This window comes from Neoarius graeffei, chromosome 14 (assembly GCF_027579695.1).
Source record: "Neoarius graeffei isolate fNeoGra1 chromosome 14, fNeoGra1.pri, whole genome shotgun sequence".
Classification (NCBI taxonomy): domain Eukaryota; kingdom Metazoa; phylum Chordata; class Actinopteri; order Siluriformes; family Ariidae; genus Neoarius; species Neoarius graeffei.
In genome coordinates this window covers 29999595-30011647 of record NC_083582.1, presented here as the reverse complement: position 1 = coordinate 30011647, position 12053 = coordinate 29999595, and the positions used below count along the sequence as shown (strand labels likewise).

Sequence of the window (12053 nt, the reverse complement as noted above, 5' to 3'; positions counted from 1 at the left end):
TCTAATCGAAATGTTGTGGAAGGACCTGAAGCGAGCAGTTCATGTGAGGAAACTCACCAACATCCCAGAGTTGAAGCTGTTCTGTTCGGAGGAATGGGCTAAAATTCCTCCAAGCCAGTGTGCAGGACTAATCAACAGTTACTGGAAACGTTTAGTTGCAGTTATTGCTGCACAAGGGGGTCACACCAGATACTGAAAGCAAAGGTTCGCATACTTTTGCCACTCACAGACATGCAATATTGGATCATTTTCCTCAATAAATAAATGACCAAATATAATATTTTTGTCTCATTTGTTTAACTGGGTTCTCTTTGTCTAATTTTAAAACTTGTGTGAAAATCTGATGATGTTTTTGGTCCTATTTATGCAGAAATATAGAAAATTCTAAAGGGTTCACAAACTTTCAAGCACCACTGTATCTCTACAATTTGCTTCTGACTTCTAGAATCACAAATGATTTATAAACTGATAAGCTTTGTTTCTTTGTTAGAACACTTGAACATCCAAATCTGCACTGGAATACATTTGATTAAATAAATGGATTTGAATAAATTAATTCATTTTATGAAGAAATGGGTTCCAACAATATCTTGTGAACCTTCCCACCTGGCATACATATGTCAGGTTTCAGCTCCTTCCCTCTGACTAGAGGTGTACATCAGGACTGGGATCCTGCCAGACCCACAAAAAAGTTGCAGGGAAAAGAAAAGCCACATTTGTTAATATAAATTTGAGTTGCATGTGTGGCATAGTGTGATGCATTTGCCGTGTTCATTCATTTATCTTCAGTAACTGCTTTATTCTGGTCAGGGTCACCGTGGATTGGGATTTAAAAACTGTAACTCAACTCTACTATTATTGCTACAGTTTGCTTCTGACTTCTGTCCTTTTTCATGCTATTTGTTTTGGACTAAGTATAGTTAGAAATTCTTTACTCTCTAGTATGTACTTACTAATACCCCCCCATATTTTTTAAAGGATTAATCATTATTTACGGGATGTCTCTAATGGCCACCATTCTTTTTACAATGTTTTGTTTTGGTTGGTATTTATTATTGTGTTGTTCCACACTTCAGTGTTTATTAGTTACTGTTAACCTGCTGTTAACTTACTGTTAAAACACATCCCCACCCACACATTAACTCAATTAATTAATACATTAATTTACTACTTAATTAATTTGGAGGGCTGTCTCATCTCATTATCTCTAGCCGCTTTATCCTGTTCTACAGGGTCGCAGGCAAGCTGGAGCCTATCCCAGCTGACTACGGGCGAAAGGCGGGGTACACCCTGGACAAGTCGCCAGGTCATCACAGGGCTGACACATAGACACAGACAACCATTCACACTCACATTCACACCTACGGTCAATTTAGAGTCACCAGTTAACCTAACCTGCATGTCTTTGGACTGTGGGGGAAACCGGAGCACCCGGAGGAAACCCACACGGATATGGGGAGAACATGCAAACTCCGCACAGAAAGGCCCTCGCCGGCCACAGGGCTCGAACCCAGACCTTCTTGCTGTGAGGCGACAGCGCTAATCACTACACCACCGTGCCACTTGGAGGGCTGTATTGAATCCAAATTAATTAAGTAGTAAATTAATGTATTAATTAACTGAGTAATGAAATAAATTTGCTTAAAATATTACATTGTGTAAGAGGGTGAGAACTTTCTGCTAAATAATGACTTGATGTAAAATAATATACTGTTTATGTCAATATATTTGAGAGGCAAAGCAAAATTCATGCGATCCTTGATATGAAATTAATTAAAGAAATTTGTTTGTCTTTCGTGTTGAATTATGAATGAAAGAGCACTAGGTGGCAGCAGTATTTCACCACTCCAGTGTAAAGGCTTTCTCTTCTCTGAACTGATTTATTGTTACAAAGCAGATCTCACAGAGATTAATGTGTGTATCAATTATTTATCCTTGTAAAAGTTTACCCAGCTATGCTTTGAACCAAATAAGCATTTAAAAATAAATAAATAAAATGTTTCATTAATTATATTTTGGTTTAATATCATTCCATTTTTCCCTGTGAAAATAATATGGTCAGGGAGTTAAATTGTTACTTTATTTTTATGCCAAATGTTTACAAATGATTTAAAGGCCGAATCAGTAATTGTTTAACTATGTTAAAATGCTGCCTGTTAAGAAATTAGGAAAATATTCTTTTGAACAAGTGGTTTCAGAAGATTTCTATGTGAGTTTAAGGTATACTTCTCTGTAATATTTATATTACATGAATACACTAACTGTATACAAAACCAATAAAAACATTATGTAAAGTCACACAGCATTATTCTTGTTGTTTTGAGTTTCTTAGATGCAGACATTTAAAAATCTGCCACTGAATTGTGTGTCTGGTTACATCTGATCAGCTAATACATATCTTGCCTTCCCAAAGCCACAAGGAAGTCTTGTAAAAGATTGTCCATAGTCTCTGTAGCAAAACGCCAATGGTGATCATCTTTATCGACAAGCACAGGTCTCCACAGACATGTTCGGGTAGAGCTTCAGCACCATGTTTCTACTAGTGTCGAGAAACAGCACAGCCAGTTCACTCATCTTCTCAGGAATGCAGCAAGGCTCAGGAACTCCAGGAACAATCCCCACTGCCCTCACAATGCTTTGGATGGTGGCATGATTAGATGGTTGAACCACCTAGAGGTGACAAGAAGACAGTCTAGAGTCAGAGAATTGTTCACTATTATATAAAATCAGGGTAGAATAAAGATGTTCAATTCAGAGTCTGTATGACAGTCAATTTAACCACCTAGAAGATCCTTTCTGCAATCAATTTCTGCAGAAGGAACAGTGTCACAATATCATTGAGTAACAATATCAATTCCCTCTAAAATTCTTCACAAAGGCTAAACTTAGTCGCATTAAATTTGACAAGTTATTGTCTACTAATGCTTGAAAATTTGACCAAAAAAAAAAAATCACTATTATCTGTTTCATTATAATCTAACCTTGGGCATGGGAAATCCACATGCTCCTGCACAGTAGTAGGCATCAAATGCTTTCGGTGCCAGAATCCACTCACTCCAGCCAATATCTGCAAAATCCACTCTCAGGTAACGTCTTGCACACACTCGAGGCTCACTCCACTGCTTACGCCGAGCCTTTTTCATGGTCCTTTTATCAAAGCTCAGCTCCTGAGTTATACTTCCTCTATTTCTGACTTCAGGACCTTGTCTCCCACCTTGACTCTTGGACAAGGTTTTGGGCTTTAATGCAAAATAAGTGTTATACCATAGTTCCTTATTTTTTTGATCATCATACTGGACGTCAGGAAGGAAATACTGTAAGTGCTCTGCTTCTCTTCTGATCCTGGAGCTTGGCATGGCAAAGGGTGGTCTGTTTCCTCTCTCTTCTCCCACAGGGCTGTACCTCTGCAAGCTCATGGCGATGCTGTTTGGTTCATTTATGGCCAGGTCATTGGCAAAAACAAGAATATAAGGCGAAACATGAGGCGTGAAGCAATCCTGCTCCCATTTGTGCCTATCTCCAAAGTCAAATTCCACTGAAATTAAGAGCTCATTTTGAGCACGAGCCCATTGGACAATCGAGGACACGTCAGACATCTGCCAGTGGCCTTTCTTATGAGGTGACAATGTGATGTTACCCAAATAGGCATTGAAGGTCGTATTTTGTGACATCCCTCGAAGAATCAGCTTTACTGGAGTTGAAAGCTGCAGGTGATGGCTGTGACTTGAGGGCCCTCTGGAACTTCGGCAGCTCAAGGGCCGTAGCCTGCCATGTTGCTTGAAGAAGTGTAAGCTTGCAGATAGGATCACCTCTGATTTAGGCATAGAGGTCAGATTGAAATGAAAGAGGACCTTGTCATACGAAGACACTGGAAAAATAGATTTGAGAATAAACAAACAACATGGTAGAATTTTGTTTAGACATAGATTTTACAGCTTTTTAAAATGATAGTCAAGATACTTTCACTTTGCTGTAGATGAATGATAACTGGAAAAACCTCCAGACAACATACCTAATAAGCTTTTGAGGAAAGACTGCAACTCAAATAGAAAAAGTATAGTTGAACAAACAAACAAGCAAATATATGGTACTGTGTAAAATTCTTAGGTACATGTAAAGAAATGCTGTAGACCAAAAATAGCTTAAAAATAAGGAAGTGAAATGTTTCAACATTAAAAAAAAATACTATAAACAGCAGTAAGCCATAATAAATTAAACAAAGTCAATATTTGGTGTGAGAAGACCCTTTGCTTTAAAAAAAAAAATAGTAGTCTCAGTTTTATAAGGATATATAAGCTGTAGGTTTTACTGAGCATCTTGCAGAACCAGCCACAATTCTTCTGAATACTTTGTCACACTTGCTTCTTAATTTTACAGCAAAACTCAGTGGCCTTCATTATGTTTTTTAATCTGAAAAGTGGTCTCTTATGTAATATGCTGCTCAGATACAAACTTTTTTTTTATTTTGTGATGGAAAATGAACATTTGGAACTGTAAAATGCTTTTGTACTGACTTGATAATGTAAAAGTCATAAAACAGAAATCTATAACAAAGTGTGTATGAAAAAAAAAATAGTGTGCCCAAGACTTTCGCACCGTACTGTACATCCTGTTTTGGAGCATAGCAAAATATACCATATATAAGTTGTATAGTATGTGCATTTGTTTGAGGCTCCCACTCTAATGGATGTAATATGAGATTTAATTGTATTTAAATAAAAAATAATCACAGCTGGATTTCTATATCACACATTATTATTATTATTATTATTATTATTATTATGAATTTATTTAAAATCTAAAAAAAAAAAAGTCACACACAAAAAAAGTGAAAACATATATATGAACACATACAAACAAATATAACCTGTTTTACCCGGGAGTGCCTGGAAGCTCCTAACTGTATTTTCGTCCCGGTGTGATTTCCTCTCCTTGTTCAATTTTTCGTACAGTTTAAACATATGTACAGCCAGCATGTCCCTCGGTGCATCCCGTTTAAACGAGTCTGTGTGCTTTACTTCCATCAAATCAAAAAGCAGAAAAATATTTAGCGCATAAACGAAAATAAGCGCCATGTTTCATGCGTGCACGTTAATACTGACAGTTTCAGCAAAAGTATCCGATCAAACAGTAAGACATGAAAGCGGTGGCAGAATAAGAAGCGGTTCAGTCGCGTGTGATGTTTCTGCAGTCCAGGAAGGATGGTTCATACAAGCTCGCGCACATGAAGTGCCTCATGCAGTTGTTTCATTCACCCTGCACAAGACCAAGGAGGGCGTAGGGGGAGAAAAAAAAAAAAAGACCTGATGCAGTGACATGGCTGAAAAGGGCTCATTCATGCATATCATATCGGATGAAATATGTATCATAAGATGTTGCCAAAACGTAATATTTTATTTAAACTTTTTTTTCCATGATGTGGCCCATATCACTAAATAAAATATTTGTATATTACTGAATAGTTGAAAACTGAAGTGGAGGAATGTCTATTTGTTTTACTAGTTTTGTGAGGAAGTTGTATTTATATAATTATCTCAGTTAATACCACACCTAATTGTTTAAATACAATTTTAAAATAAAATTGCAAAAAAAAAAAAAAAAAGCAGTTCTCAAAAGGGTTCTCACACGAACAAAAAGAACAGAGCACATTACTCCAATTCTAAGGTCCCTTCACTGGCTTCCAGTAAGCTACAGAATTGACTTTAAAGCATTGCTGCTGGTGTACAAATCTCTAAATGGTACAGGGCCCAATTACCTCTCTGATATGTTGCAGCGGCCTAACCCAGTCAGATCTACCAGATCAGCAGCAAAATTTACTGGTAAAACCTGTTGTTAAAACAAAGTGTGGTGAAGCAGCTTTTAGCTACTATGCAGTACAAGCTATGGAACCAACTCCCAGAGGACATCAAAAATGCTCCTGCTGTTGGCAGCTTCAAATCTACAGTAGATTAAAGACATTTATCAGTTAGCAGAAAGCATCTGAGAACAGCTTGCAAGCTGTTCTCAGATGCTTTCTGCTAACTGATAAATGTCATTATCTTTTCATGTTTTAATTTTTACTTAATTTTTATTCCATTTTATTCTGCTGTTTTTTACTGAACTTTTACTTCATTTTATTACTTTATTTCTACTATTGCTTAATTCTCATTTTTTATTTTTCTCTCTTCTTCCCCCTTTATTTTATGTAATTTTATTTTTTATTGTTTATTGTTTTGCCTTTACCTCTGTAAAGCACATTGAACTGCCACTGTGTATGAAATGCGCTATATAAATAAACTTGCCTTGCCTTGCCTCAAAGGGACCAAATGACCCTATAACATATGGTACATGTCAACCTTTAGTTCCCCATGCCCTTACAAAATCTGTACTTTTCCCTTACATACACCCATGAGCCCTTATACACGAGAAAAAATTCCAATATATAATCCAAAGCACTGATTGTTTTATTCCACATTATACACTCCGATTGTAATCGGCATATTTATCACACTGCATCAAGTTAAAGGGATCAAATAATCATGTACTGAATAAAAATAAATTTTAGATCCCAGAGAAAACAACTGAATTTAAAAGGACTATATGTACAGTCAAGTAAACAATTATCTACTAAAGAGAATGACTGAACTATAAACTTAATTATTTAATATACATTGTATCAGTAATACCAGAATTATTGATGTAAATTTTGCAAATAAAATTTATTAATATTAAATAGTTCATAAAAATTACACAAAGTTCTATTTGACAAGTGTTGACATCACCTACAATATTAAATTCCACCAATGAAAATTACTTGAAATATAACAGCAGTACTAGGTATGTTAATTAAAATAGTAGGTTACATGTAATAAATTATATATGATCATGTCAAACAGTAAATGAAGGTTAGTAAAAGTTCCATTTGAGAAAAAAGTGTTGACACCAAAAGCAGTGTTAAAAAGATGAGAGAGGCCTGTAATTTTCATCATAGGTATACCTCAACTATGAGAGACAAAATGAGAAAAAAAAATCCAGAAAATCACATTGTCTGATTTTTAAAGAATTTATGTGCAAATTATGGTGGAAAATAAGTATTTGGTCAATAACAAAAGTTCATCTCAATACTTTGTTATATACCCTTTGTTGGCAATGACAGAGGTCAAACGTTTTCTGTAAGTCTTCACAAGGTTTTCACACACTGTTGCTGGTATTTTGGCCCATTCCTCCATGTAGATCTCCTCTAGAGCAGTGATGTTTTGGGGCTGTCGCTGGGCAACATGGACTTTCAACTCCCTCCAAAGATTTTCTATGGGGTTGAGATCTGGAGACTGGCTAGGCCACTCCAGGACCTAGAAATACTTCTTATGAAGCCACTCCTTCGTTGCCCGGGCGTTGTGTTTGGGATCATTGTCATGCTGAAAGACCCAGCCACATTTCATCTTCAATGCCCTTGCTGATGGAAGGAGGTTTTCACTCAAAATCTCATGATATATGGCCCCATTCATTCTTTCCTTTATACAGATCAGTCGTCCTGGTCCCTTTGCAGAGAAACAGCCCCAAAGCATGATGTTTCCACCCCCATTCTTCACAGTAGGTATGGTGTTCTTTGGATGCAACTCAGCATTCTTTCTCCTCCAAACACAACAAGTTGAGTTTTTACCAAAAAGTTCTATTTTGGTTTCATCTGACCATATGACATTCTCCCAATCCTCTTCTGGATCATCCAAATGCTCTCTAGCAAACTTCGGATGGGCCTGGACATGTACTGGCTTAAGCAGGAGGACACGTCTGGCACTGCAGGATTTGAGTCCCTGGCGGCGTAGTGTGTTACTGATGGTAGCCTTTGTTACTTTGGTCCCAGCTCTCTGCAGGTCATTCACTAGGTCCCCCCGTGTGGTTCTGGGATTTTTGCTCACTGTTCTTGTGATCATTTTGACCCCACGGGGTGAGATCTTGCATGGAGCCCCAGATCGAGGGAGATTATCAGTGGTCTCTGCAGGTCATTCACTAGGTCCCCCCGTGTGGTTTTGGGATTTTTGCTCACTGTTCTTGTGATCATTTTGACCCCACGGGGTGAGATCTTGCATGGAGCCCCAGATCGAGGGAGATTATCAGTGGTCTTGCATGTCTTCCATTTTCTAATAATTGCTCCCACAGTTGATTTCTTCACACCAAGCTGCTTACCTATTGCAGAGTCAGTCTTCCCAGCCTGGTGCAGGTCTGCAATTTTGTTTCTGGTGTCCTTTGACAGCTCTTTGGTCTTGGCCATAGTGGAGTTTGGAGTGTGACTGTTTGAGGTTGTGGACAGGTGTCTTTTATACTGATAACGAGTTCAAACAGGTGCCATTAATACAGGTAATGAGTGGAGGACAGAGGAGCCTCTTAAAGAAGTTGTTACAGGTCTGTGAGAGCCAGAAATCTTGCTTGTTTGTAGGTGACCAAATACTTATTTTACTGAGGAATTTACCAATTAATTCATTAAAAATCCTACAATGTGATTTCCTGGATTCTTTCCCCCCATTCTGTCTTTCATAACTGAAGTGTACCTATGATGAAAATTACAGGCCTCTCTCATCTTTTTAAGTGGGAGAACTTGCACAATTGGTGGCTGACTAAATACTTTTTTGCCCCACTGTATATTATGTAAACAAGGATAAGTGAAAATATTAATAAATTATGAAGTTAAATTGAAAATCTTCCCAGTAATTTATAACAAAAATTGAAATCTTATTCCTTTTTGGAGTGTTCTTTGTTGTACAAAGATGTTCCAGATTTGGCACTAGCTATAATATCACTGCTTGGGTAGCAGTTGTAGCTCCTCATCACAGTTCATTTTAATTTGCAGATATGCAGTTAATGTGTCTGCCGCCATATTTTTTCTGTACTCAGTATGAATTTTCCTAACCAATGAAAAAGCCCTCTCACTATCTGCATTGCTATGTGGGAGGCAGAGCAAAGCAGTAAAAAGTTGCTTCAGCATTGGAAACCTGGCAACACCCAGAGCAGTTTTTACATCTAAGACCTTTCCCCAATATACATCTATTATTTTCCTGGTCAATAAAAGAAAATCAGAGCATGGCAAACATGTAGATGGTGTTAAATTGCTTCCATCCCCTACTACACATTTTAGAGACAGGTTACCAACGGTCGTTACCACCATTACTCTTCATTCAATATTTTTCCAGTTTACTGACAACTGATGGTAGTAACGGGTCATCTGTGTCTACATATAATGTCTATCAGCAGTTAAAATGTTTAGGGAAGCGAAACCAGAAATCGCCGGGTAACTACTCCCAGTATTGCCTCCCTAAATTATTATGATAATAGAGGAAGCTTTCCTACATACAAACAGTAAAAACTTAAAAAAAAAAAAAAAAACACCCACAAATGCTTACCTGTGTAGTCTTTGAATCGGGAAACATTTTTTTCACTAGCTGCGATAAATGGTCTGCCACAGTTGGGGGGATGTTGTGTTCCACGAGAAATTGGCAGAACATAACTTCTGCAGCCGTCACAGAAGTCTGGGCAGTCCAAGCCGATGTACTTAAAATACCGAGAAAACCACACTGCAACTATAAAACCACATAAATCGAAAATAGTTCTGTTTCACTGGGCATGCGTGTTTGAAAAAATAAATGGTGGATGCTAAGAAAATTTTTTCGGAGTAACGGAAAAAATCTCTGATACAAAACATAATTTTCCCGTATGAAAATCAGTGTACGACGTATTAGCCAAAAAATTGCATTTTCCCGTACAAAATACGGGGAAACCGTATAACTTGACATGTATGCACAATGTTTACTCTCACTCCCTCTCAGAGGCAATAAGTAAGGAAAGAAGAAGTGATATATATTTGTAGAAGTTATATATATTTTTGCCAAATAACCCTAAACTGACCTACAAGCTCTCCTTTTCTCTCTCACACACATACACCTAGAATGTTAACAAACTGTTTTATATTGTAATTGCTATAGTTAAATTTAATTGTTGCATTTGACAGTTTTTCCATGATTTGGTTGATTATGCACTGGCACAGTTTTCCCAATAAATGTAGCTGAAGCCATTAGTGCAATACTATAAACACATTTTATTGAACATCATTCTCCTTGCACATTTTTTTTTTGTAAAAATACATCGCACAGTGCCCCAACACTCAGCACAAATTTCATTATTAATGCTTATTCATTAGTGAAATATTAAATGTGTATATTTGGAAAGAACACTGATTTTACCAGAGCTTTTATGAGAACGTCTGTACTAAAACAAGAAAAATTAAATTAAAACTTTATTTCTTATAGATAATATAATACACAGAGTATTGGACTGTATAATGCAGTCTTGGCCAAAAGTTTTGAGACTGACACAAATTTTGGTTTTCACAAAGTTTGCTGCTTCAGTGTTTTTAGATCTTTTTGTCAGATGTTTCTCTGGTATAATGAAGTACAATTATAAGCATTTCATAAGTTGCAAAGGCTTTTATTGACAAATACATCAAGTTTATGCAAAGAGTAAATATTTACAGTGTTGACCCTTCTTTTTCAAGACTCCTGCAATTCACTCTGGCATGCTGGATATTAGCTTCTGGGCCAAATCCTGACTGATGGCAGCCCATTCTTGCATAATCAGTGCTTGGAGTTTATCACAATTTTTGGGTTTTTTGTTTGTCCACCCACTTTGAGGATTGACCACAGGTTCTCGATGGGATTAAGATCTGGGGAGTTTCCTGGCCATGGACCCAAAATTTCAATGTTTTGTTCCCTGAGCCACTTAATTATTACTTTTGCCTTGTGATATGGTGCTCCATCATGCTGGAAAAAAAGCATTGTTCATCACCAAATTGCTCCTGAATCATTGGGATAAGTTGCTCTTTGAAGATGTTTTGATACAATTCTTTATTCATGGCAGTGTTCTTAGGCAAAATTGTGAATGAGCCCACTCCCTTGGATGAAAAGCGACCCCACACATGAATAGTCTCAGGATGCTTTACTGTTGGCATGACACAGGACTCATGGTAGCGCTCACCTTTTCTTCTCCAGACAATCATTTTTCCAGATGTCCTAAACAGTCTGAATGGGGGCTACATCAGAGAAAATAACTTTACCCCCAGTCCTCTGCAGTCCAATCCCTGTATTTCCTGCAGAATGTCAGTCTGTCCTTGATGTTTTTCTTGGAGAGAAGTGGCTTCTTTGCTGCCCTTTTTGACACCAGGCCATCCTCCTAAAGTCTTCACCCCAGTGTGCGTGCAGATGCACTCACACCTGTCTGCTGCCATTTCTGAGCAAGCCCTGCATTGGTAGTGACCCGATCCCATAGCTGAGTCCTCTTTAGGAGACGGTCCTGGCATTTACTGGACTTTCTTGGGTGCCTTGAAGCCTTCTTCACAGCAACTGAACCTCTCTCCTTGAAGTTCTCGATGATCCGATAAATGGTTGATTTAAGTGAAATCTTACTAGCAGCAATATCCTTGCCTGTGAAGCCCTTTTGATGCAAAGCAATGATGACTGCACATGTTTTCTTGGAGGTAACCATGGTTAACAGAAGAAGACAATGATTTCAAGCACCACAACCCTTTTAAAGCAGCCAGTCAGCTCTTCTAATTCAATGACAGGGTGATATCAGCTGCCTTGTCCTCCTTAACACTTTCTCCTGAGCTAATGAGATCACTGAAATGATGTTAGCAGGTCATTTTGTGGCAGGGCTAAAATGCAGTGGAAATGGGCTTTTTGTGATTGTCAATTTTCATGGCAAGGAAGGACTTTGCAATTAATTGCAATTCATCTGATCACTCTTCATAACAATCTAGAGTTAATGCAAATTGCCACCATAAAAACTGAAGCAGCAAACTTTGTGAAAACCAAAATTTATGTCAGTCTCAAAACTTTTGGCCATTACTGTACATGTTTCATTCTTCCCCAGAAAACCTACCCTTTAATTTATTGTGTAAAATGGCTATACCTGCCAGCCAAGCCTCAGCTAATATGCTTTTAAATTGGTCATCAACAAGTGAATACAAACAGTATTTTAAAAAATACTGGCTCTTGTACATTGGGAAAGCCTGGAGGAAATGTGATGAG

The 12053-nt window shown here is 37.6% G+C and overlaps 1 protein-coding gene across 1 annotated transcript; it reads right to left on the bottom strand.

Annotated features, from left to right (window-relative positions):
* Positions 1-2065: 2065 nt before the first annotated feature.
* On the bottom strand, positions 2066-5243 carry gdf10b (growth differentiation factor 10b). Its single transcript, XM_060938795.1, has 3 exons — positions 4877-5243; positions 2982-3868; positions 2066-2670 (listed from the first exon to the last, which is right to left on the bottom strand). The coding sequence occupies exons 1-3, from the start codon at positions 5073-5075 to the stop codon at positions 2479-2481; spliced, it is 1278 nt and encodes a 425-aa protein (XP_060794778.1). The 5' UTR covers positions 5076-5243; the 3' UTR covers positions 2066-2478.
* Positions 5244-12053: the final 6810 nt, after the last annotated feature.